This window comes from Synchiropus splendidus, chromosome 8 (assembly GCF_027744825.2).
Source record: "Synchiropus splendidus isolate RoL2022-P1 chromosome 8, RoL_Sspl_1.0, whole genome shotgun sequence".
Taxonomy (NCBI): Eukaryota; Metazoa; Chordata; class Actinopteri; order Syngnathiformes; family Callionymidae; genus Synchiropus; species Synchiropus splendidus.
In genome coordinates this window covers 6222682-6250675 of record NC_071341.1, presented here as the reverse complement: position 1 = coordinate 6250675, position 27994 = coordinate 6222682, and the positions used below count along the sequence as shown (strand labels likewise).

The window sequence follows — 27994 nt, the reverse complement described above, 5'->3', positions numbered from 1 at the left end:
AACTAACGCTGTCGAGTTTTCCGACCACTCACAGCTCGGCTTTCACCCAGCAGGGGAGCAGTCTACTCGCTGGGGTCTGTCGGTCTGCTTTACCTCCCGTTGACCAGCGCGAGCAGAGTGACCGTGCGCCGAACACCGCTGACGCACAAAATGCTGGAAAAGTGACCCAAACGGACGACGCTACTGCCCCGACACCCCGGCTGGACTATCCAGAGGTGGTCATCTCAGACCCTCCTGCGCAGTCTGAGCAGCTGGCGGTAGGTTTATTTCAAAGCTTTGGTGTCTGTGCAGCTGCGACACATTTCTGCCGAGGAACTACAGGAGAATCCCCGCTGTTTCTGTCAACAACCTTCTTCCTTCTGTGCCTGGAGAAGACAGGATGTTACACAATTGCATGCGTTGTCAGCGATCACTTGTGGAGAAACACAAGCACGACGCCAACCGAAATCAGGAGGCGTGCGTTGGGTGACCGCTGACAGAGAGCCGCTTCCATCTTCTGCTGCCAGTGAACCGTTACACAAATATGTCCTCGATCTCGTCACTTACCTTCAGAGAAGGTTTGGCCACAGATCTACTAAACTCTTATATAAATGACGGGTGGGGCGCATGAAAAGGTACACGACACCGATAAGGGGTCCACTTCAGGACGACTTCATGGGGATGCAATGTTCGCCGGATCACGGTGGAGCCCGGATTCTAAACGACCTCGCTGGTGCTTCCGTGTTGTCTTTAAAACTTCGTTACGCTGTGGTTTGAAAATAATGGCCATCGCGAGGCGCTTCTTGATGGCCACTCGTGTTTGAGTGATAAGACTCATGTCGACCACCCGACCGTCTTCGACTGACGAATTCCTCGCTGGTTCTCACTCAAATCAGATCAGTTACTTCTGCTTCCACTAGTTCTGTAGGAACGCGGGCAACTCTGCTTGGGTGACTTTGGAAATCCATGTCTCACTGATATTGACTGAAGGATGTCCACTTCCTGCCTCTCCTTCTCTTGTACCAAGTGCAGATTGTTTTTTTCGTAAATTCACCAAAGACACAAGGCGTCAGGCCACTCTTGACTTACTACATTATGTTGAGCCAGAATGATGACTGAAAACCACAGTCCTCCTTCATTCTGCTTCCGGTGTAACTAGTCTTCTATTATCTCACGGTTCCATGTGAAACGATCATGACATTATCCAATCCTCATTGTGTGACAGAATGACAACTGGAGACTGCACTGATCGTCATTTACTTGACCAAATGTATTGCCAAATCAGTTGGCAATACAAAACACTAAGTGCTTAATATAAAACAAATTACTTCTATTCAATTTTCATTCAGCAATAAACTCCATTAGAGTTGCTTGTGTATTGTTTATCACACACTGCTTCAGTTTAGCTTTAAAATAAACGTTCTTCCTTATTTAAAATAATAGTTTAGTCAAACATGTTTCCTTTTTACTGTCAGTTCTCTGGAAAGTGCCTTTACTGGGGGCCGTTCTTTCAGTCTCTTGGTAAAGCTGTGGCACAGCTGCCTCAGTGAACAGCTTACGGACACTGACTGCTGCATGTGTGATCTCCGGGTGCACATGTGTGTCGCTCAAGTGCTTGGTCTTAGTTTTGCAACGCTTGCAAACAGTTTTGCGTTGTGTCCAGCTCAGTGATTTTGGGCTTTAGGTAACACCCAAAATGACACCGAAGTGAAGTTCCTTCTCTGCCGTCTTTGTTTTGGTGCTTTCCTCGTGTGTTCCAGAACAGACTGCGTGGGGTGGTGGCATCAGGATGTTGTGCATAGTTGCAAAATGGCGGACAACTAGCAGATTTTTAATACACTCTTGATCAATTTTGCAACATTTAAAATCAAATCTGAATCGTAGCAATGTGTAACCACTTACGATGCTAAGCAATGCCTCCTCCATCTGGTGCAAGGCGGACACACTTGACCATGTGTCAAAGTCAAAGCAAATCTGGCTTTCGAGCCAAGTTATGTGGCCAGCAACAGCTTTGAAAACACTGTAGTTGGCTCAAAACTACTACTGCACACCAAAGGGTAGATCCCCTCCAGTGCATGTTGATGTTCTGACCTACGAAACTGACAAAGTGCCCTTTGGCAGGCTGCTCTCCAGCCTGCAGAGCTCTTAAACTGATTTGTGAGTTGGATGAAAGGGAGAACAAGAATGAAGAAGAAGCAGCAAGTCACTTGAAGGAGTTCTTATGAATATACATTTTGTTCAGCCTGTGACTTGACTGTTGTGTTGGCCCCCTGCACTAGGCATCAGAAAATCTTGTGAACCAGTTTGGTTGGTTGGTTCTCGTCCCTGTATGTAGTCAACGTAATGTTCCACGTGCCACGTTCTGATAGAGCTTAGCGGCTACTAGACTCTGAGGCAGTCAGGAGGACACAAAGCTGTTAATAAGATTGGAGTCACTTTCAGGCGTGCCTTCGCATGTAGCACACGGAGAGTCAGGGATGGAGTGTGTCAGTGGGGCACATTGTATTTACTATGGAATGCTAGCTCTTTAAAATGCTACTGTTAAATAAATATGTCAAAATAAAATTGCTTGAAACTGATTGTTACCAGCCGCTGAAATTCAACACTATACTGTTTTGGAATCACCCACGCTTTTTCATTCATCATGAGAATTTTTTCCCTTCTTACTCTTCAGTGAGTGCTGGGTCTGCCCCGGGACCTCCTCCCCGTTGAACAAATCCAAAACATCATGACAGGGAGGCAACATACTAGGCTTGGTCCTGTGGCTTAGCCTGTGGAGATTTGGGCGTTTTCCATGCTATTCTCGATACATTGTGTACTCATGAATGAAGATGCTACACCAGGCTTTGTTGCACAGGGGAGTCATGTCATTTCTGATCAAATGAAGCAGCATCTTGTAGTTTATTTACTATATATATATCTATCTGTTTTGGAATGAATATTAACTGTCAATATGAAATCTTCATAGTTGACATTTGTTTAATGATGTTGACAGGCTTTCTGATACTGACTTCTTGCCACAATCCACAATAATGATGAGAATAATTAAGCAAACTGAGCTGTGGTATTGGATTGGAATAATAAATATTGGTTTTGGGGTCAGCTTGGAAGTGAAAAAATATGGTTTGGTGCATCTCTACTTGTATTTAAAAAGTTAGTGAGTTAGTTTCACAAGCCTTCACGAATCAGTTTTAGCAAACATGTACACTGATTTCACACCTTACATTTAAGTGAGTTGTTCTGTTTACTAAATAAACATAAGAATGCGCACAATGTAGCGACTTACAGAGACATTTCAGTCTTAGCAAAATAAGTCCCCCCCAATATCAACAACTGTTCTCACACTGCTGATATAACACATTTCTTTCCCCACTTGTTGCGAAGCACAGAGGTGTTGCATACAACAGGAAGAAGCCTGTTGTAGTCAACACTGCACAGAGAGGCTCCACAGCTTCAGTACACGTAAACAACTTGTCCTCTCTTACATAGAATCTAGACTTGGTCAGAACTGAGAGTTTTGTAGTCGGCGCTGAGCTTTCCCTTCCAGTCCTTACTGATCCATAAGGCCAGTTTTCCTGGATGAGTGTGTGGGGCCTCTGGGTTCATCACGTGACCAAGACCGATGGTCGATGACCATGTTTGAGGCAATTGCTAGATCAAGCCGCTGAGTCCTTTGCGGCCGTTTGTCCTGCTGAACATGCAAAGTACAGCGAGGCCTTCGGGTCCAACTGTCAATAGGAACATTTTGCTGAGGGCTGGCGATTAGCTGTATGTACCGGCACCATCTTAATGAAGCTTATAACGGTTACATGCAGAATTTCTCTCCCTGAAGGAGACGCCACTGTTTACACGCGTGCAAGTCCAATATTAGCTGGACATTAATTGCGCCACTTTTGCTCTGTGACTCCTACTGTGAGATGCCTGAGTGATGGATGACAGTGTGTTGGCTCAGCGTGGAGAAGATCACAGCCTGCAGTTATTTAGCTACTGGTTAACATTTCAAACATCTGGACTTTTTTGCTTCCTGGTAAGTGAGGTTCTGCCTTAATGTGGTTTGAAAGCCGTGAGCTGTTTGTACGAGACAATTGCGGGATATGCAAACAGAGAGCTTCTGTGTGACACGACACTGGTGGTTCAGCGCTGCTTTGGTGTTACTGCGTCAGTAAAAGCTTTCATGAGCAAGTGGCCAGGGCTCCTGCTATGGAACTTGGAGGGGGGTGTCCGAGGAAGACAGATTTATAGTGGCACTTGATGGAGTGTTTGCTCGCGGTCGTAGTGCAGGTTTAACACACAACTCATTTGTGCCCCACTACAACAAGGATATCTGTCTGAACGTTCTCTTGAAATCAATGTTGGACTTGTGTTATCTGAACTTTTACAGAAAGGGTCTTTGCAGTAACTGGAATATCTTTTCCTTGCAACATGAATAATGCTCTCACAGATGTTATTCATGTCACATATAACTTGGGTAAGACTCTTGTTTGCTGTGAGAGACTGTCAGTTGTGCCGCTGGAAATTTTTGCCTAATTTGTTTGGAGATTTGGTTGTGTGATATGACAACATGAGATTGGAACGGTAGTCGCCAAGTGATACAGCCTCGTGTAATAAAAACGAACAGTATATTTAGGAAGATGCTGACATTAGGGATGCACCGATACCAGTTTTTTCCCAAATGGAGTAGGGTATGAGTAACGGGTGTAAGTACTCACTGATACGGAGTACTTACACCATTACACATAAAGGTACTTTGTTTAGTTTTAGCTGGAGTAGAAGACTAAACATAATCCTATGTAGGCCGAGCTGAACTGTAAGGGGTCATGAGTGAGGGTTTAAAACATAAAAGGCTCCCGCTAGCCAGCAAACAAAACAAGTGTCTTGTGAAAATCACAACAGCTGAAGTTATGGTTTGGCTACTGGTTTTAAGTCCATAGTGAAGCATCAAGAGTGAACATTCTTCAGAACCACCTCCTTCTATCCACCTCCCACCCAGGCATCACACTCTTCAGCTCCAGCCCTGCTATTATTAAGTGGCGATATGGTTTGGTTTCACCGCAGCCCCAAGCCTCCACCGCTTCACTAACAGATCAATGGGGAAAACATCCTGCAAGGAGGATACAATATCAGTAACAGGAGAGAAGAGCGTCAATTAATTTAACACAAACACATTTGAGCCTGGGTGCAAGGTGTAACACAACACTGCGTCTCCACCGGCCCGTAGTAGGGTCTCACTCTCTATTTTTTTTCTGCTCTTTTTCTCTAAATTGAATTGAAGTTGGGACTCCAGCATTAAATTAAATCAGCTAAAAATAAAATGATAAGCTAAATAAATCTGTGTTCATGGTCTGTGAAAGCAACAAGGGTGATTTCTACATTTTTTTGGGGGGGATTTATGGAAGATGTTACATTGTCAGGACCATAGTGACTTCCTCTGAATATTGCTTCTTAATATGTTGATTTCTTGTTGGCATACACTTGTAAGATGAAATTTTTTAATGATTTTCCGCAAACAGACAAGACTCAAAAGCATTCGAACTCTTGCGCCCCCCCAAATATAATGAGCAAACTTGCTTTTTTACAGCTCTTCTCTCCCTCCATCATCCCAAATCACTCTGGAGAATACACTAGCTTGTAAAACGGTGTTTGTGTGTGTGTGGGGGGGGAAACACAAAAATGTTTCTCAGTCATCAGGAAAGAACATAACAGCATTGATCCTCAGATTAGTGTTGCCTGGGTGTTTTCTCTGTTTTGTGTAGGGGATTTTGGTCATTAGTTGTTAAGTGATGCTTGTGTTGTGTAACCACCTGCACCTAGTTTGAAAGCAAACACATTCAGTTGGCGCATACGTATGTTGTAACCCACAGAGAGGATGTTGGCAATATGGCGTCAGGTCAGAGACAGATGGTTCAGGGACACTGATGGAACGCTGCCTTCAGTCTTGCAACTCCGCTGTATCCTGCTTTACACATGCGTACCTCCATACGTTCGTATATATTGCGATTCGGCATGCAATTTTTGAGGGGGAAATTCTACCTTCACTAAACACAAGCAATGTGTCATTGTATGGCCAACAGGAAATCTGATAAAATCAACATCTAAACTCTTCTTCCCTCTAAGTCAGGCCTACATATTATGACGACAAGAGACACCTTGATGCTAAATAACATTTTTTATTTACCTGTACATGTATATATAGTTACATCACTGTAGAATATTGACTTCAAGCCGATGAACATGCTGTATAATCATCTTTATTTTAAATAAAATAAGAGAAAGGAACAAAGCTCTGCAGCACATAAAAAAATGTATAGAGATCATTTTTCTGAAGGTGTGGTGGCTTTCATTTTGGCTGTGGCGGTGCAGCGGAAACCCTGATATATAAACTCACTGTGACCAACGCTGGTCACAGTGAGGGGCATCCTCACCCACAGAAACTCTATTTGTTTCTGCTTCTCCACTGTGTTGTGCGTTAATACAGTATATATATAGAGAGTATAATGGATCGCCCCAGCAGGTAGTCAGTCGATGGAAAGCAGGGTTTTAGCTAGGAGGGCATCAGGGTGCCCTGAACTGCAAAACATGAAAAAAATGGACCCCCTCCTGTATCCACCGCAGGACGCCCTAAACGTTTGATTATTAGTGCCTATATACTGCCCCACTCATAGTGTCAACACACTAGTTTCCATGAAAGGAGTGTTTCCGCCTGGTATTTCCAGTGAATATGATCGAAATTCACCATTTTTCAACACTTTTGCAGTTGTAGCTTGGCCATCAGGGGCGCCGTATTTGTTTACCGACGTAATCTTACGCTTATCCGCATCTCCCTAGTCGCCACAATCGTGGCATGGAGGTGTGCTGCCACTGGTGGGATGTCTGAGGCTGATGAGAGGAGGAAACACAGATAAGTTCCAAACTTTAAACAATCATTTACAAAGCTAGCACATAGCTTTATAATCAGAGGAGTATTTTGGCTTTTTTTTTTCTAGCACAAAGCCTGCTCCCCAGTGCCGTGCAGCGAGCTGCACCGTGGAGCGTTACTGTTTGCTGCATGCACACGAGCAAAATAGCTTAACAGGGATCAAAATTCATGTGGTTCTATTTATTCAAGCGGCAAGCTTTTATATATATTTTGTTTGAATTAATGAATGTTTAACTGTGTGAAGGTTTAGAAAACAGATACACAGCTGATGAAACTGTTGCTTATCTTGCATAAATATGTATAAAAGAAAAGACATTTAGCTTGTAGTAAGGGAATGAATGGAAATATGCATATTTTTAATTAATCAGGGTCAGCTGTGTACTGAGTTTCTTAGTTGACTGAGATGTTTAATGTTGTGAAAAGTTATTTCTGTACAAATTGATGTTTACAACTTGTGTTTAACAAAGCAAGTTGTAAAGTCAGTGGTTGACATAGTGTCTGGAGGGGAATGAACCAGGGGCAGGGTTTGGACGCCCTGTTTCAAATCCTCGCTAAAGGCCTGCTGGAAAGCTAAGTGGATTTAGTAGCTTTTCATAAGTTCAATGTACACAGACTTAGAGAGAGAGAGGTGGAGTTTCCACATCCGCCTTCAAAATTTGTTGAGGTTGTATGTATAGCCTCTCACATTTATCAGGTATATAAGAAACTAGTTTTTTTCAACATTGTTGCAGACAGACAATGTCAGACAAAAAGACACCACCATTTTGTTCTGTGTGTTTAACACATCCACTGATGTATTGCAGTGTGCTTGCTAGCTCCCCCCTTTATGTTGCGTGCATGAACTGGTCACACAAATTAAAACAAATATGAAACATGCTGGATATGATGACAGAAAGCGTGTTTAGTAGAAAGACATTATGTTCATAATGATCCCCGGCGCTTTAGCAGCATAGGTGCCCCCTTCGCTGGGGTGAGTTTCAAGTGTTTTCAGCTGTTTTTGTCAACAAGTGAGGCTCGACCGTTAAAGGATGTTGCAGTAGCTGTGACCGTGAATCTGTTTGTTGTTCCAGTTTTTCCTGCAGCCTCAAAACCAACCTCCAGCCGCCAAATCTATCTCAGAACACTGCTCCTTTTGCCAGCGTCAGTTAACCATTGTGGCCCTAAGCCGTGGCAAAATAAGAGCTGCTATGCCTTGAGCATTATAGCCCTCTTTCTTTAAGGTATTGTATGAATCATTTATATGCAAATATAGTCTATATCTGGGCACATTTACGGACCATAATAAGAATTTTAAACTAAACAAACATTTTTCATGAAATGTGTGTGTGCAAATTACTGTAATTTTGTAAAATTGTAAAATTCGTGAAACACACTCTCAAGTTCCTGTCCGGTGTGCATTTTGGTAAAGAGTGGCGGCAACAGTGTGGCAAGTTATGCGAGAGCAAAATAGTTGAGGAGGGAAGGTATCAAAAGAGGGCAACACACAAAAGGGTTTTCAAAATCAGAGCGAGCGCAGACAAAAAATGTGGTGTTAATCTTTATGTCTGTGTTGCGCACCAATCAGCTCAACTCAGCACACCACCCACAAAAAGATTCTGTCTCAGGACAGATCAAGAGACTACCCCTCCTACACAGAACCCTGATTCTCTTATTGGATGCTCTTAAAGATAATCACACATTTGATATCCCTGGTTAAAAGGGTGCAAAATTGTGATATTTAACTTTGCTCAACGTTTGCCTTCAGCTTCCAGGTGTTTCATGATGTTATAGTTGTGTTTCTATAAACTGAACAATGTCTGTTCTGACTCAATATTGAAATATTTTGAAAAGAAGCAGGAGGAACACAAGATCTCCACAGTACAGTTAGTACAAAAGAGGATGGAAGAGAGCAGTAGGGAAGAAGAGACGACAAAGAAAAAAGCCCAGGGAATCTGGCTGCGACCTGTACATTCTGCTGCTTTACTAGAAAAAAAAACTTGTTTGTAGGGACCAGGCTCTGTGGATGTTGGGAGCACGCTTCATTGATGAGTCCACTGGCTGCAATGTAAGTTGAACGTTGCATGAATTTGAATGGTCGAAGGTTCACTGAAGCCACTAATGCGGGATAAGCAACTAGTCCTATAAATGCTGAACAAGTGTAAGTCAGTCCTTGCTGTTTCCCAGTGTGTCCTTGTCTTTGCCCTTGAGTGGTTTTGCCAGAGCTGGGCTGGGCATGGATTAGTAGTCTCTTCTGTACCTTTTGACGCAACATCCTCTTCAAACGAGTCAAGACTCATTCAAACACAGCTGCGTCAGTTTTCTTCTATCCTCACACTTATTGATGTGTGCGTGCCTGTGTGTGTGTGTGTTCTTGTCCTTCTATCTTTGTGAGAACCTGTGTGAGGACATTTCTGCTAAGTACGGACATTTTGGCTGGTCCTGACTTAGTCAAGCCTCATTTTGGGGGTTAAAACTGTAAAATTGCTCAGTTATTATCATTGGGTTTTAGTTTGGTTTCGCGTAAAGGTTGTGTTTAGCCATGTGTTTTAGATGGTTAGATTTAGGGTGAGAGGTTGGGGAAAGCATTATGTTAATGGGTGTCAATGACAGTCCTCACTAAGATGGGAAGACAAAAGTGTGTGTGTGTGTATTTGCCAATTCTTGTTGCAATGAGTTTGTTAATCTTCTTGTTGGTAATTGTTTGATCATAAGCAATGTCTTTCTTGTGTCACATTCTAGGCCCGATGGAGGTGTTGACACAATATCTGCTGTGTGCCAGGGAGCTCCATCCATACCTGGTACACCCAAGACAACCATAAAGGCTGGTACCACCCCTTCCCCTCGCTCCTTTATCCCGGCCTCCCTGTTTTGCACTACCGCCCTGTGTCACCTGTGGCCTGCAGCATGATTGGCAAGCTAAAACAGAACCTGCTGGTGGCCTGCCTGGTCATCAGTTCGGTGACTGTATTCTACCTTGGTCGCCACGCCATGGAGTGCCACCACCGCATCGAAGAGCGGAGCCAACCTGGTGGAATTCTGCCTTTGTCTGCGCTTGGGGGAAGCATGCGGACAACCTTACGGACGGGTCAGAACCTTAGCACGCCTTTTGTTTACAACAAGGACATGCCACTTATCTTCATCGGTGGAGTGCCCCGCAGTGGGACCACACTAATGCGAGCCATGCTAGACGCCCATCCAGACGTCCGCTGTGGTGAAGAAACCCGAGTCATTCCACGAATCCTGGCAATGAAGCAGATGTGGAGCCGATCTGGGAGGGAGAAGATGCGACTGGATGAGGCTGGAGTGACGGACGAGGTGCTGGACGCTGCCATGCAGGCCTTTCTGCTGGAAATCATCGTCAAACACGGTGAGCCGGCCAACTTCCTCTGCAACAAGGACCCGTTTGCACTGAAGTCGCTCTCCTACTTGGCCAAAATTTTTCCTCGTGCCAAGTTTGTTCTCATGATCCGTGATGGCCGTGCCTCAGTTCACTCCATGATTTCACGGAAGGTGACCATTGCTGGCTTTGACCTGGGCAGCTATCGGGACTGCTTGACCAAGTGGAACCGCGCCATAGAAACCATGTACTCTCAGTGCCTGGAGGCATATGACAAGTGCCTGCCCGTGCACTACGAGGAGCTGGTGCTTCATCCTGAGAAGTGGATGAGGACGCTGTTGAAATTCTTGAACGTTCCCTGGAATGATGCAGTCCTTCATCACGAGCAGCTCATCGGGAAAGCCGGAGGAGTATCGCTTTCAAAGTGAGTAAACATTTTGTTGAGCAATTTCAATGTTACATAGTGGTATTGCACTGCTTAATGCCAGAATGACAGTTACTCATGGTGCTTCGTTGCTGATCACAAAAAACGATCCCCTGTGACAGCCTGCTGTCTGAAGAAGCCACGTGTGCTGTGTAGTGTCCCCTCCCTATTTCCTGCTCACCGCACACCACAGCAACACTCATCAACGCAGGCAACTAAAAGCCACTTAAAGAACAAGGACTTGACCGAGCATGTTGAGTTTTTGAGGCCTATGGCAGGAAATGAAAAGAAAACTGCAGGTCACCTTATGCAAATAAGAGTATACCACCAAAAACAATCTCTGTGATGAGAATTCTGCATATCACGATCATTACCATGAAAATTTATCATGATAATTATTGTTACCGCCAAATGACATTTATCACTATATTTCTTTTTGTCCATATTGTCCATCCTAGTGGTTGTGATCTAAAACCAACATCCAACAACAGTGACATTGTGAGTGGCAACACAGTGGCACACAGCATCAGTTTTTGTATGTGTTCACCCAAGACATGGGCTACACTCGTACTGCACAGCACTGTTAAAACACACACCTCCCCATTGTATATAAGGACTTTAGACCATGATTCGTCTAGTCAGTCCGATCATAGCCAAGCTACTCGCCTCTATATAATAGCTCAGTCAAGCCATTAACTGCATTATCCAGGTTGTGTAGTCCGACGAAGAGAAATTAGAATTTTCTCTCCAGCATCACATCTGAAAAGTTATGTTTCTGCAATGACGCATGATTTTGTGCATCATCAACCAATTGTTCGAATTTATCAAAATCTAATCTTATCGCCAACAATGGCTGTATATTAACATATATTAAATGATGGTACATTTCTTGAAGAACTAGAAGTGAGAAAGAAAAGCCAGCGTGAGGTCACATTACTAAAGGAACTTCTTAGAATTACACATTGTGAACTACTGGTGCAGTAGTTCTGACATCCACAGTCTGACATCCATAGTCCATGTTGGACTGTGGATGTCAGACTGATTTGGAAGGGGCAAATGTGATTGAGGTTATTTTTTAAACAATATTTTTATTGACACATAACAGCAGAAATATACATCTCAATGATCAATATCTTCTTTTCTCTATTTTTCCCCCCAACAGTATTCAACAAAGAAATTATGTCAATAACATCACAATGAAAAATAAATAGATAACTAAATTAAGAAAAGGAAAAAAAAAAAAAACACACACACAAAAAAAAAAAATTCACCTCTACTGCGTGACAACCCTAGTCTTGTATAGAAGACATTGTGAAACATAGCAACAATATCATATGAGGGGAGATATGTGATTGACGTTATTTTAAGTAAACCCTAGAAGCATCTCATTGAAAAAGGCCAAGACCCATCAAACAAGGGATGTCAGGGATCGGACATCGGCCCCAGCTAGACAACACCATAATAAGACATTTCCCCTATTGTAGTGGCCCCCAGATTTACATCCATTACAGTGTGGCTGAGAGCTAGCAGTCTGGGACTAACCTCTCTGGTCTTTGTCCAGCTCTCCATTTGCATTGCTGTTGGCAACAAGTGCACTGCATCCGTTACATATGGAGGAACAGAATATTTCGTGACAACACAGCATTTTTTTGTTGAGCTGTTGGGTAATCAAGTCACCAAGGTTCTGCTGATAGCTGCAAATCTTTTGGTGATAGTGTGGCGCGGTGTCTTCATCTCTGGAAAAAAACTCATCTGGCAATCTCAGTGATGAGGTTCAGCAACCGGTGTCAGACTTTAAGCATTGTTGCGTCCCGTTGTAGTTCTTGACCTGAACACAGTCCTGCGCCATTTAACACATACACAAAAAAAAACTCACTTGGGATGTTTGAAATTAAGTCTTGTGTTGAATGGAAAATGACATCATCCTAAATGGGATTCGTGGGAAAACAGCTTTGCTATTATCTTTGCTGAAAATAAGCATCTTAAGGAGGTCTCCAGAAGCCCCCTCTTGTAATGTCTCTTTAACAGCTATAATGGGGCCACATTTCTGCTCGGCTTCACTTTAACTCTTTACTTCCTCTGCAGCTGCAGATTTGTCATCCATTGGAGTTGGAGTAGGGTAATGGCTTTTTATAAATGTGCTGCCGCTCTGACAGACTGCACGTGGAGTGGCTGTCACTCTCAATTGCAATGAGCACAGACATGCCGATGCATACTTGGCTTTCAGGATCACTGGCTCCAGGGTAGAGGGAGAGCTAAGATGAGAAGTACGATGAAACACAAGGGCAGAAACACAGCCTTCTGGTTCCCCCTCTCTTTTCTCTGTGACCTCTGTTAAGCATGTGCCAGTGAGCACACCAAAGCAAAAAAAAAAAAAACAAAAAAACTAATGAAATCGTTTCCATGTTTTCACAAAGGCGTACAACATTCCACTGTAAAAATGAATTGTAAATGCAACATCCTACCCCTGTGACTTGGAAGCCATGAGATCATGGCTGCACTACTGTTTTGAAAGTAGCTCCTGGCCTGCTGTCAGATATGTTTTGATTTCAGTGATTCAGCAGGTTGGCCTCTGGAAGTCGTTGAGGAAACGCAGAAGGGGTGCAACCCCTCGTGTGCTTCCTGCCACGTCGCTCCTGAACACAGTGGAGCTGCGAGCTACGCCGCCTTATTTTCCGTGCAAAGGCTCATGTCTGTCATGAGCAAGTATTTGACAAGCACAGCAAAGTGGGCCGGTTGGGTGTGTGTACTGATCAGTACTATATCAGTATTAGAACAATCCCTACATGCAAATATTACAACATTAAACCAATCAAAGGTTCCTGTTATGCTGCCTGTCATGGAGTTTTCCATTGTGAGTAACTCTCTAGCTTGTTCTCCCAATATTAATCTTATAGTAGACGGGTCTGACTAAGGGCAGCCCTAAAATTCACATCTCAGTGCAAGTGAAATCCCCTCATGATAGCAGTAGGGTTAGGGTTCTCTCTTCCACTTTCAACTGGCAGAAGGAAGTCTTGATGGTGAATTTATTCCAAACTTAAAATAAAGAACTGAGATTGTCATTTCTAGAAGTGCAATCGAACTAAACATCACTACTTTTCAAGTAAAAATTCAAAATATAAATGGTCACCCTCTATTATTCTTCAATGCTTTCAAGTGAGCTCGGATTCTGGACGTTTAAGTGTTTGTTCGCTGTACTTCAGTTTGTCCAGACCACTGAGTAACAAGGACTCACTTAACTCGCTCTCACAGCAGCCGCTGTCCAAACCCACAGCCTTGTGGCCACACATGAATGAAACAGGACACATGGAGTAATGTAGAACACACAGCATCAATAAATATTTTTCGTTTTACGCAATGGGACAACAACAAGAGCCATTTAAATTCATGGATGGTATATGGCTTTGTGTCTGTGCTGGGCAGAGGAAGGTAAAACATATAGCAACACAATCTCAGGCTGAGGCTTGGTCATAAATACATCAAGTAACTATAGTTTTACCATGTAGCCAGTATCGTCTTTGGCAGCATCGAAATTGTCAGAAGAACTGAGTTGTGGTGAAGAGAAAAGCTGAACCGGCGTTAATAAAACTTTTACAGCTTCACCGCCATGTTGCACATGGCGCTCCACCCCACTCAGCCACGCGGCCACCACAGGCCCATGACATCCATATGGTCGCTCCCCATGTGATGCTCTGGTACCTCTCCAGGACCATCGTCTCCCCGACTGATCTGGCGGCCTCTAGCTCCTCTCTGGTCTCCCTCCATCTGTCACGTGTGTCACCTCTCTGGATGATGCACCACCACCTCTCTCAGCTGGCTGGCTTCTCACTCTTTCCAGAAACATCATCGTTGTGTATATTCATGCAAGGAATTTGACTGAGGTTCCTCAACTCCAGTGAAGTCCAATCTCTCCCACATTTCTGCCTCCATGTTTGCTTTGCTCTGCTGACATTTCTCTCACAAAAACTAGAGTATCTGACTGGTGCCGGCTGCCAGCATCACCCAGACGTTGCACATTAGGTTATTTCAAATACAGATGTTAACAGAGCGAATCTCCAGCACAGCTTGTTCATTTCCTCTGGCATGATGCTCAAATATATTTGTAATGTGAATTCACCCACATAGCTGCAGGGATTGTGTTCTTACTCTCTTCTCACTTATGCCAGACGTGCATTGTTCACAGCCGTGCCGGTTTATATCTTATCCTAAGAGAACAATGAACCCGGGTGGAATGAATGTTTAGAAGACCACGACTTGAAATAAATGACAGCAATGAATCCCATTTTATGTGAATTTAAATGTCTTTCCATATTATTTCTTTATTCATTGAAGCCAAGTTGTCATTTGTCTGTCCAAACTGAAAGAAATGGATTATTCACATCGAATGTGAGTCAATTGTATTTTATTGTGTAGATTCTTTTTAAAAAAATAGTAAATTTAAAAAATAAGAAAGTGTCTAACTTTGAACTTTAGTTTACAAACATTTTGCACAGCGCTTCCTAATTTGTTCTGTGGTTCACAATAAAATGGAATGAATGTAACACCACTGCTGGTTTGTCAAAACAAGTTATTTAAAGAGGACTTTCCTGAAGCACAAATCCCCAAAAGTGCTCCAGGATTGTAGGTCTTAAATTTATGTTAAATTGAAGCCCAGAATCAAATTTGTTTTCTTTGTTTGTTGATATTTAAAAAAAAATCTGTTTTATTGTATGAGTATTTCATATCGTAAACCTTGTTTCGTCTTTTTCGTGAGGTCACTACTTTGTCACAACCCTGTTTATTATTTCCTGATAAAGGTTATTGACTCTAGTCCATATTTGTGTTCAAACACTGTGATGACAGTGAGGGATCAATGAGAGGAATGTGCATGGATTGGTCAAAACAAAGCTGCAAAGACATCAGTATTCAAAAGACCTAGAATCCTCCAAACATTTTTCGCTCATACATACAGTAGTGGTGCCATCTGGCCAACTGTCTTACCAATATGTCATAGGACCTGATGGTACTGGATTCAAGTGGTGAGTCACAAGTAGCTCTGGCAGCAGCCTCTCTCTGTCTTTGTGAACTTCCTCTCATCTCCTCCCAAACACGCTGCCTGGGTCCATTATGCGAACCCCCTGACACCTGGTATAAAATGCCTCTTAACCACGACAGTCACCATTAATTCACCCACCTGCAGCTTCTTTTCTACCCTTATCTGTATAATAATCTCTTTTAGTGGGTAGCTGGGTTCCCAGTGCGGGACCACGTCCAAGCATTAGCATCAATTATCGGCCCTTGATTGAGTGGAGGCCCATCCCTGCTGGGAGTCCTACCCTCCATTACCTCACCCAGACCAGGGAGCTCTTCCATCCACCTCCCTGCCCATGTCTCTCTCAAATTCCCTCTCACCAGCCGGTGGTGATACAAAACACCACCTTGGGTGAAGTAGGTCCTACAATGAATTATTGACTAGATGTTCATCCATTAAGAACCCCAGCCTGATGTGAAGTAGTCATGTGACGTTTTTATTTTGTCAGTTGGCATTTCAAGAACTATACTGCTTACATTGTGTTCAGAAGATCTGCATCATAAAAAAAAACAACAACCAACCATCATTAATGTTTTTATGTTGCAGAGGGCAGCTGTAGCAGATCTGCCTTGACAAGTTCAATGTTGTGGGATGTATTATTTTTGAATAAAACAAGTTTTAAACATTAGAACAGAAAAAAATAAAATAAAATAATTTAAAAAAATCATATATATTGTTTTTTTAATTATTATTTAATTTTTTTGTACACCTAGTCATATTTGATATAAATATGCAAACATAAAATAACTTGCTTCACCGATAAGATGTTTACAGTATTGCATTGCATTAAACTCTTATTTAATTAACTTTTTTTACTTGAACTGGCGCCACAATATATGACTATGTGAATACAGGGCTCTGTTTTGGAATGAGATAATACAGTCCTCACCATTGCGAGGATGGATATGAGACATAAGCTGACATTTGAACTCGAACAATACAGATTCTCAAACCCAGACAGGAGGACTATGGTCAGTCAGTCATGCTTCAGAATCAGGTTTTAGCCTCAAAAACAGTGCTCAAAAACAAAATGCCCTCTGAAATACTTGCTTTGACAACGTTTTGGTGTCCCAATATCCACACAGAAAAATAGAGCTGGAAATCCAAGGTAGCAGAATGTATTTTTTTTTTGTGTTTGTTAAATGTACTTCCCTCTGATATGGGTAATATTTACAAAAACTTCTGAGTCACTAAGTTCCAATTCAAGAACTGCCACCTTTCAGGCAAACTTGACTGGACTCTGGGTTCTGCCCTCCGCAACTATGTAAAAACCCAGACAGTCGGTTTTCATTTTGATTTCATTTCATTTTAGAGACAGTTTCCGTGTTAGACATGCAGTACGATGAATATATGAACCTTGAGTGTCAAGGACATTGATAAATGAAAGTACCTTTTGATGAATCATGCACTTGAGCCACATGTAATGAAGATGTCCTGTGTCCTCAGGGTGGAGCGCTCCACTGACCAAGTCATCAAGCCAGTCAACGTAGAGGCCTTATCCAAGTGGGTGGGAAAGATCCCAGCAGACGTGGTGAGGGACATGGCTGTGATAGCTCCTATGTTGGCCACACTGGGCTATGACCCCCACGCTAATCCTCCCAACTACGGGAGGCCTGACCCCAAGGTGCTGGACAACACCAGAAGGGTGAGTAAACGTCACACAGATGGCACTCTCCGGATGAACGTGTTTTGTTTTTATTGAATTACTGCAGACCTCAGAAACAGTTACTTGCTTTTGCATCCATATGGCGGAATCATTTTGAGGCAAACCAATCAGTTTTGTCTGAACCGTGAACCAGTATTTGAAGCTCCACTCGTGTCTCTCTGTGATTTGATCGTGCTTTGTGTATCCCACAAATGCTCTTAACATTATTATATCGATGGTCATTAAGAATGGACCTCTGTGCGGCCGGTCTTCTTTGACCTTGAGCATTTCTTATCAGAGGTTGCAGCCCCAATTGAGCCTCTTCACCTGAACTTCTCTCCATGATCTTCCTCAATTGCCTGTCCTCTTCTTCTCCTTGTTGATCACGTCCTTCAGCCTCAACGGTTACCTCCCTCCTCCTTTGCCTGGTATTTAGAAGGTGCCTTGAAGGTGGAGGAGAAGGTGTTTATGAGTGAGCAACCAGTTTTGTCTTTTATTAATATAGCTCATCAAAACCGTGAGTGATGGGCTCCTTCTACAACCATTGCAACGCCTTGTAAGAAGAGACAGTATACACTCAGAGTAGCTTAGGTAAGCTCACACACCTGGGCTAAAACATTAGATGAGGGTGTGTGCACCCCGATATTTCCTCCCGTGGCACCATTTACAATCAAAACGTCTGACCTTCTCACACAACATCACACACACAGAAAAAATAGGAAGTGTTTAAGGAACGGCTAGCGGCGTGGAGGCCCAGGGGTCGACCCAGGACCAGGGGGAGAGATTCTATCTCTTCACTGGCATGGGAGCGTCTCAGAGCTCAGAGCTGGTGGATGTTGCCAGGGACATGGACCTTTGTTACTACTTGTCAAGGCTGTTCCCCCCGCCCAGCAAGAAATAAGTGAGTGAGGATGGATGGATGGATCATGGATTTAAAATCATTTCTCAAGGACTGTAGTGACAAAACAAAGAATGATGACTCCACTTTCCGCCACAGAGAGTTCTTCCTCAACCTGCTAATGCTTGCGACGCTCTTGCAGCAGGGTCCTGACTTGTCGGAATGTCTGTGAGTCATGGTGACTGCCATGATCACATCTGATCCCAATATTTCAGTTGAGTGGCACCGACATGTAAGAGTTGACTCATCCTCTTTTATGACCAGGAGGCCGTGTGCATGACTAAGCACGTCGCCGTGCAGCAGTGATTTTCTCTACACAGCCAGGAACAGGGTTTGTGATGATCCTGCCACTACAAAACACCTCGACAGGATGAGATCATCACATGCTGCCCAGGGTTCTTAGTTCCAGATTAATATTACTTTTTAATATCTAGTGGTGACAGAGAAAATACGCTGAATGAAAGTAACACTGAAAGGAATGAGTTCCCACCTGATGTCACGCAGCTGATGATCCCTGTGAACGCCTGAGTCAAACAAATCGCTGTCTGTCAACTATGTTGATGTTTGCAAATGCGGTAAACAGAGCTGGATATCCTGGTGAGATCATGAGGAAACTATTGCTACTTAATGGAGGCTGTTGAGTTAAAAAAAAAGCAAGGAAAAGCTTCAAACTTGTAAAGTAGCTATTAATGGTAGTCAAGGCCTCAGGGTTCACAGGAGAGCACGTAGAGCGATCTACAGTAGAGCTTTAGGTCCTCTTTAAACATACTTTTCAAATGACATCTGGTAGGCAGTTGAAATCTGATTTGTATAACCCTGTATATATCATGGTTCTCATGTCTCTTCAGTGATCGTATTGAACTATATTGACACTTTCCACAATCTTCAATCCCTCCAGCAGAGGAATTTGGAAGGGAGGCATGATATTTTATAGACTATTCAGTATGTTGCAGAGTCAAGAACACATTTACATTGTCGAAGAAAGTTACTGTATTTACTGTAATATTTAGATGATTGAATATTTTTGACGTGTTTTAATATTTAGGACTCCATTAGAAAAATAATGATCATGTAAATGAACTGAAATTTTCAACAGGGTATGCAGATTTAAGATCACACTATGAGCTGAAGCGTCACCATGACAACGGTTGGAACCAGCTGCATTTAGTACTTGACACCGTGGAGAAGAAAGAAATGATCAAATAAAGAGGAAACGTGTGGCACTTGGGTCCGAAGGTCAAAATCTTTTCCACTAGTGTTGAACCGCTCTTGTTCGGTCACCACTGACTGGGCAGCAAGCTGCAGAGTATAATATAGTATAATAGACGGAACTAAAAAGCAGTCAAAGCAGCGTGCCGTCAACTGAACACAATACGGGGCGGACGTAAACAAACACGGCTGACCGCAAGATCCATCTCTCTCCTCACTGTTTCCAACTCTCTCTACTCTACATCCTGACCCTGTGTGACATATCAACAGTTACCGTTTTTATTCACTGCATTAATGAGTCGCCTAACAGCTCCACACACATTCCAAACCTTTACCTCTCGTGTGTGTGTGTTCTATGCACTTGAAGTACTCATTGGTTTTTACAAATAAAGCATATTGGCTTCAAATCTTACAGCCTTGTGCTTTTTTTAAGCAATGAAGTGACACGTTTTTTTACTGGCTAGTTTGAATAGGTCCTAACTTTCACCACATTGAAAAAAAATCTTCCACAAAATCAGGCGTTATTAGCCGCAACAATCATTTAAAAAGTCTGCGACATCCTGGCGGGACTCAATTTTTGAGAAACAATTTCTCTTTACCCCCATCAGTGGCTTCAACTTTAGTCTGAGAAAGTGCGTCTGTGCATGTGCATACTGAACAAGTAAACTGAGAGACTGGCTCACATTGATTTTACCTTTCCTGTTGAATTCAATGAAGGCTGGTGGACTGTGTACCACTCCTGACTTTTGACCTTTAACCCAGTCCCAGTCTGTACACATCTGCCTGGAGCACTTGAAGTGTGCAGATATTTCCTGAAGCTGAGTTCAAGTATGAATTCTTCGACTTGCTATTTTTAGGATCTTATGTTCGCTCTTTGTGAGCGAGGCCTCTAATGAATGAAGCTGCTGTAACCGGATTATTTTTCTGGAAGTGGCGAGTAAGTCTCCTGCCAAAGCTTTCCAGGAGTTCAGGTTCTCTCAGGACAGGTCCATCTGAATGCCTTTAAATGTGTTTAAGTTTAGGATGATGTCCCTTGTGTGGTCATGTGCACGTTTCCGTTTCAGTTGTTTGTGAAGTGGTTTGTATTTTGCGCTTTAAATCATTGCTCTCATTCTCTGGGCTGACTGTTTTACCTGCACTTTTACATTTACGACCCTGTATATTTTAATCAAACCATTTCCTTTCCGCAAGTTTTGAATAATGTCTGCTGGCTTCCTGTGAACGGAGCTTGACAGCACACATCCGAGACATGATGATACTGGAGGGCTTTTGTGGTCTGATTCTTTTTCTCCTTGGAAACTCTTGTCGATAGCTCTCGAACCGAGTTTGCAGCCAGTAAACATTGGAATGATTTTCCGTTGGCCAGTGAGGAACTGAAAAGGGAGGAGAAGATTTGTGCCATTCATCATCATGTCATAACTGTTGATATGGAAAGATTTGGGGAGGTGAGGGTAGACTCTGCTGGAGTATCTGAATTCTGCACGGAAGAATGTGTCTGACCACAACTGGAATGGAAACTGCAGAAGAACAGGAATAAGGACAATCTTTTCGCATTAGTCAGCAAGTTTTAAGTTTGACTTCATAGCCGGGGGGGTTGTTTTTTCTTGTTTAGACTGTGGCTCATTGTTTCTACTTTCAATATCTGGTATCAGTCTCCTCACAACAGTCATGTTGTGCCAAGATGCTACACATCTGCTGTGTATTGGTTGAACTGTCAAGGCCAGATGTTGTTGCTGTGAAGCTCCATTGTTTCTTTGTGGTCTTTAGTCATATTTAAGCAGCTTCATCTCCAGCCAGAGCTTAGAACTCACCCACCCCGTGTCCACCTGGAGCTAACAACTGGACATCAACTGTCCGGAAGCGACAAACCCTCTGGTCACATTAGCTCAAAAGTATTTTACTTCTCCATGAAGCTACATGCTCCTGTTTCTTTGACACTGTCCTGCAACAAGTAGTTGTGGTTATTGTTGTCACTGTTTTGAGAATCAGAATCAGAATTAGAATCCGAATTCTTTGACGTGCCATGGTCAGTGGAGACCCCACCAACTAGGAAAGTGCTTCGGAATAAAGTGCAGTCAGCAAAATAAAATAAAATAAAATACATCTTGGCCATTTTGGCCTTCAAAACACCATGAAACTGACTTATTTTGTTCTGTGGAACTTGTCGACTGTACTCTAATGGACGTCAGTTTAAAATGAAGAAATTGTCTTTGAATTAATGGATTTACACAAAGTTTTGTGAGAAATCAAAGTCAGTCAAGCTTTTCATTTTAGTATGTTCACCATTCGTGCCATTGGATATAATATAATATAATATAATATAATATAATAACAAGCGTTGGGAAATAAATATATTTCTCATAGGGACGCCGTGTCAATGTTTCCTAAGCTCACCTTATGTTTCTGGGATTCTTCCGAGAATTATTAGCCGTTGGGCTTGTTTGTCGTGAACTCAAGAGGCTTGTGGTTTTATGGGGACGTTAGCTTGATGTTTGTGAACCTCTGCACCTAATATGTTCCAGGAAAGAGCAAAGATTTTAGCCGGAAAGTTTAACTGGCTATGTTAATGCTGTAGTGGTCCTGAAGGTAAAATTGAGTGTTCCGTTGTTACCTCCACATTAGAGCTCACCCCGAGACAAAATCAATGTTTGCATTAAGAGACTCCATCAAACTGCTGCAAGTTGATGCTCACTTTATCCGTCCAGAAGAGCCGGAGCCGCTGCCCTGCCACACTCATGCTGCAGACGCTCACTCTCAGACTACAGTTTGTAAACTAAACTTTCAATTGCATTTATTAGTATATTAAGTAGTAGAAGACTAGTACTACTTAATAGTATATTATTGTTAATAATAATAATAATAATAATAATAGTGTTTTGTTACATTTTAATGTAACTACTATTACATCAAGTAGCACTTCTTTTGATGTTTCTGTCATCATGTTGTGCCTGAAGGTGTCGCTAGAGAATTCTTGGGGGGATGAGGAAAAACATGTCCGCCACACTTTATATTTAGAGTCCCTCATTTTATGCTGGCGATTCCAGAGGGCGTGGCATCACATGGTGGGTGAGTAAAATGTCCAAGTGTTGAACTCAGTTGCCAATACTGTAAGCACTTACCAGGCCCAACAAAAGATTCCATCTAGAGACACGTGATGCACGTCTTCATCTTCATGGAGCTGCTGTCAAAATGCGCTGTATATTATATAGTTTTTGGCATTGACTTTCGAACCAACAATATACATTTCAAGATCTCATAAAGTCAGCCATGACGCGTTTTTCTCAACGTGTCACTTGAGTGGGTTGTGAGATATGGCCAGAGTCTTTGATGGCGTGGGGGGCCTGACCACGTGTTCCGGATGATGAATGTTTGTAGTCCTCTTGAGGAATCTGCTGCTGCTGCAGTGTTCAGAAGTCACTCAGGCACTGGAGTGGAGGCCGATGATGATGATGATGAGTTGCAGCTGGAGGGGTGAATGTCAGGATGACGTGACCGAGTGAGTCACAGCAGCGGCCTCCAGTAGAGCCCCTCTGAGGACCCTTTAGTAGCCAGTGATTTCCTTGAAAGTCCAAAAGCTGAGCACCCTTCACACAGTCTCCTGCTCCGACGTCTTGGTCGTCGTCTCGCAACTCTTTTGCAGCCGATCACACCCATCTCTGAGGATAAATAATACACACTCTGCATTTAGCGTCTCACACTTGGCTCTTCAAAGGGAAGTGCCGCTGTAAACCTTCAGGGCTCCTGGGTCATTCAGAGGTGAGAGCCGGTCAAGACAGAGCTGGACAAGAGTGGACAGGCCACGGCCTGCGAACACACCCGTCCTGCTCAGGAGAAGGCTGTAACTCGGGTGTCCTGTCATTGTTTGGACTCGCCGGCCTATTGGTGTGCTGTTCTGGTGGCAGGCCCGTGTTCAAGTATGTGGAAATGCATGCTGGGTGATTAGCAAGGGGAGGGTGTGGAGCCCCCGAATCACCTTCCACTGACTTCTCTGAAAAGAAATCGACTGTGTTCGACACCAGTGTGAAATTCCTGGCATGTGGCCCGGAGGTTCTGCTCGACGGAGTCCGTCTGCTTTCGATTCAGTCGACACTGGGTTGTTTTCTCATCCAGAAGATTCGTAAGTGTAACACACTGGAGCCAAGTCCTCAACCTGCTCCTTGTTTTCCAGGTCTTTAAAGGGGAATTTCAACTCCCAGATTTCCTAAAAGAGCAGTCACAGGTACAGTAACCACTCTGCCTGTCTCCAAATTCAGTCACCCCAAATTTGACCTATCCATATATTTGTTATCTTCACGTTCCCTCACTGGCTGGGAGCCACCATCTCTCATCCTCTCCTCATTGTTGTCTTCTGGTTCTCTCACGACAGAGAAGGTTTTTCTTTGGATCGTCTCGTGTGTTTTGACTTGAGCTTGGCTGTTTTTGTCTGAAGTACTGCACTGCCACCTATTGGTGGCCTCTGCTCACTGCATAGACCTGAGTGTTCCTTGAAACGTTCGCTTGTGTCTGTTTTTTTCTTTGTTTTCTGTTTTTTCTTATTGTTTCCTCCCAGCCACATTGAACTCTGTAATCTCATTTCCTTCCCGCTGCAGATGCAGAAGTCTGCAGAGAAGCCAAACCCCAGCTAAGAGAAGAGAAGTGGAAGACGACTCCACATTCAGGTAGAACACTTGAGGACTGAACACACCTGTGTTTCATCACTCCACGAGTTTAGATCCTTATTATTTCACAGAAATAGAGTGTGTTGTTAATAATAAGGGGACATACTTTTGAGTTCACTATAGCAGGATGCAAGTGACAGTGTAGTGAAACTCCCTCACTTGCTTTTCTCACTTCTAAAGTCCTCCTCTCCATGATGCAATAAAGTCTCAGTCTCCATGAGCCAGATAAATAAATGCCCTTGTTCCTTTTGTGTTGTGTGGTCCTGCACGGATGAATGTTCCGATGATGATCCCATTTGTCAGCAAAGCGCACCGGTCGTGACTGTCGTGGCCTCTCGTTGCAGTGCAGGAGCAGAAACCGCGGATGTCACCATCGTCCATTCCACCGCCTGCGTTTGCCTCCAGCCACCTCCTTGCTCACATGACCACGTCGGACTCCAGCGAACATGCCACGGTGGCGCTGCCATCGACCCTGCCCCTTCCTCTCGGGGGGAGGGAGAAACCACGGCCTTCAATGTTGAACAATTCAAAGAATGATAGGTGTTTTTAGCCTTTGAATGTCGCTAGTTGTTTGTTTCCCCTCATCTTCACTAATCAACTTTTAGAAGAGTCTTAAGATAATGAACCCTCTGTGATTCTGTTATAAGAAATTACAGTATTTATGAATGGAACTTTCAAAGAGGCAATACCTGTTCTTCATTTTTCTTTTTCTCATGCCTTTGTATTGTGCAATGTCATGGTACTGAAGTATCAACCACGATAAACAATGCTATTTTTTTTTTAAGCTCTGAGTCTGTTGATTCACTGATACTACACTACTACTACATTACTTCTGGATGTCATTCAACATCTATACATACAAGTACACAGACCAGTGAAACTTTCATTTTACTGTAGAAAACAAAGCTATTGCTCTATCTTCATCTCCATTATATGTGTGGACTGGAAACACAGAAGGACTTTGCTACAGCAGAGTTAGTGTTGCTAATAGGTCTTTTTTTTTTTCAAACATGCAGCTTTAGTTCAGACGCGACATCAGTCAGTAAATTATCAAATGATGTATTTAAACAAGCTTCATCATACCGTGACACAGGCACCAGCGCGGAGGCGTAATGAACAAACTCTTGTTTAATAATACAATACATTCAAGGCAAATGATACGTCATTTTACCAATACAGAGTCAGTAATGCAACCTCCCTAAATAAATAGAAATCTCCAAAGTCAGTGCACAACATTGAGAAGGAACACTTAACAGTCAACTTGAACCACACATTCTGTATTTTTGCACAGTAAACAGCTGAACAGAAAAATAGATTTGAGAGTATGAAGTGTCTTTTCTCAATGTCTCCTTAGAAATATCCCATTTTCCGTTATTTACAGCGATGCCCACTCCTCCTCTTCAAACCACACATTGCACAAGTTATTGAATAAACATTGTTTTTCTCCCAAAAATAGTTAACATGTGTAGTAAACAGTCAGTCTTCAAGATGCAGCACATTGTCGTCATGCCACGGAGGGGGCTGTTCAAGGCTTTGGTACATAGTGTCCTGATTGGAAGAAGAGATGCTCTGCACAGACCCCCGTTGCTGGGGGGTGGTGGCAGGCAGAGAGGTGGTGGATCGGGGTCTGGCGCCTCAGAGAGCCCAACAACTACAGTACACTTGAGAGGATTGGGGAAGACTCATGGCACTTGGATCACAGATGCAAGTCGGTGCTGGGCAGCCAATGCAGTGGTACTGGACAGAGTTCACACTGGGAGGAGAAGACCAGGTGGGGGAGGTTTGGGGTATGGAAACTCCTTCAGGCACACACATCCTCTGTGCTGGAGCAACCTAACGCTAGGTCCCTGAATACTGGTTCTAGTTTGGCATCAAATGCAGCAGTGTCTCAGGGTGGATTGATTGACTCCTGTTGGCTCCACCCAGAAGGGGGCGCTGGAGAACAAGAACACGGGGGGGATGATTGCAGCCAGCAGTTGTCACCAGTCAGCATGTTTGACTCGGCTCGTGGTAGAGCTGGTGATACTCCACTAACACTTGTACTAGTCCAGTGAATCATTGTGCAGCACAAAGACTTCAGGAGGGGAACATAGGTCATTGTTGGACAGCGCACTCTAATAGAAATAAATTAGAGGTGGGACTCAATTACAAAAAAATAATTTAATTTATTTTTTAATTTAATATTATAAAACTGAAATTCTTATACAAATGTTTTCAAGACATTAAAAGAGTTTAAAAGAGCTTTGATTTCAATAATGTGATATAAAAACTTGAATATAGCCACCATGGTGATTTATTGTGCCATTGTCAAACTGATGCGAAATAAACAATAGTTTGTTGTTTAACTCTATGTATGGGTCCATCATTTGATTCAGTAATATACCAAATTCAATTCATTCAAATTGAAAAATGCGGCTTCTTGTGGCAAATATTCTTATACCATTCAACTGCGATTAATTAATCACGAATTCCCTAAAATAAATACAAGTAAAAATTGTTTAATTATGCGTTGTCTGAATTTTACTGTTTGTGTTTTCATGATAAACAGGCTGACGCACCGTTGCCTCAGGATTGATGTTTGTATTGCACGTCTGAAGTGCGTCAGGTGAGGCAGAAGAGTCACCACTGATGGGGCTGTCAGCGTTGGACTCCTGCCACTGCTCACCTGTTCTGTCTGTCCACAGTTTTTATGGTTGCCACGTCAAATTATGGTCACTGAATGTGGGTCGTGACCAAAAGGACGCGATGCAAGTCGTCGAAACGTGGGTGGCTGGATTGGAGAAACGCTGAGCTCAGTCAACTGGGAGAGACTCAACACAGAGCCACTCCTCCACGCTGACCTATATGGCCTGCTGTCTTACTGGGCCTGGATCCCTTTGGGAGGAGGAGATGTAAATCTGGACGGCTAAAATACTTGACAAATGAAGACTTTTGTAGCACCACAGACATGTCCTCTCATAGTGTCTGACATAAGCTGGCGTTAGCAACCTGACTTTGGAGTGTGGGAGCCATTTGTCTTGATTCTAAATTTGATTTGGAGGCTGGTCTGACTGCAATCGATCGCTACAAAATAAACATTGTCTGTATTCGGCTGGTCAAAGACGCTGGACTTATGTGTGTGTGTGAGAGGTTACGGAGCTGACCCTGGCTGGGGAGTGGGTGTGCTTTGTCTCTGTGCTTCTGCTGGGAGCAGGGCTCAAACATGGTGCACAACCATTTGGCTGCAGCTCATCCTGGTTCTTCGCGGCACCTCGGGCCTCGCTCGGGAGGCGTCACCGGCACCAGTCACACACTGGCTGAAGTGCAGAACAGGAAGGCGGGCTATAACTGGCAAAGGCAACATTTGTGAGAGGGCGAACCCGCCCCAGCTGGGAGAGGGGTTCATCTGGGCGGGGAAGGAGCGGGCAACACACTTATGCTTGTAAAAAACACTCAGGAGTTGTTGGCACAGTTCATTTGGTCACTAATGTGGTCTTCGTGGCTTCAGTCTGGGACTCCTGACGCTCTCTAATGCTGGCCATTCAGCTGAGAGCGCAGGACAGAGGTGGGGGTGTAAAGGTCTGGTTTCATGCACACACACACACACACGCACACATACACACACATCCACACACACAGTCAGACTGGACGGATCGAGGGTGCAATCACAGTGTGCTCAAACTCACAAGCATGCAGACACTTCCACATGTTGGACCAGACAGCAGGGGGAGCCATGTGACAGTAAACAGACAGACTGGATCTGCTCTCCGACACAGACGCCTGGACTACATGGGCGGCTGAGACTTCCGCTCACTTGTTGTCCATCAGAGACTGGACACGGTGGACTAGCTCTCGCGCCAGCTTCAGGATGTGCTGGACGTTATGGCGCTCGGCCATCT

The 27994-nt window shown here is 43.5% G+C and overlaps 2 protein-coding genes across 5 annotated transcripts in view; one reads left to right on the top strand and one right to left on the bottom strand.

Annotated features, from left to right (window-relative positions):
• The first annotated feature begins 68 nt into the window (after positions 1-68).
• On the top strand, positions 69-26523 carry tpst1 (tyrosylprotein sulfotransferase 1). Of its 2 annotated transcripts, XM_053872120.1 has the most exons (6): positions 69-257; positions 9614-10635; positions 17153-17351; positions 23627-23677; positions 24048-24116; positions 24461-26522. In XM_053872120.1, the coding sequence occupies exons 2-5, from the start codon at positions 9779-9781 to the stop codon at positions 24081-24083; spliced, it is 1143 nt and encodes a 380-aa protein (XP_053728095.1). In that variant the 5' UTR covers positions 69-257; positions 9614-9778; the 3' UTR covers positions 24084-24116; positions 24461-26522. The 2 variants fall into 2 exon arrangements, with proteins under 2 accessions (XP_053728095.1, XP_053728096.1); XM_053872121.1 differs by lacking the exon at positions 23627-23677 and having other exon boundaries at positions 24461-26523.
• The window catches only part of sgsm2 (small G protein signaling modulator 2), a 62547-nt gene continuing 59782 nt past the window's right edge, over positions 25230-27994 (bottom strand). For all 3 annotated transcript variants that reach the window (XM_053872115.1, XM_053872116.1, XM_053872119.1), the window contains one exon: positions 25230-27994. In XM_053872115.1, the coding sequence (XP_053728090.1) occupies positions 27906-27994 (89 nt within the window). In that variant the 3' untranslated portion in view covers positions 25230-27905.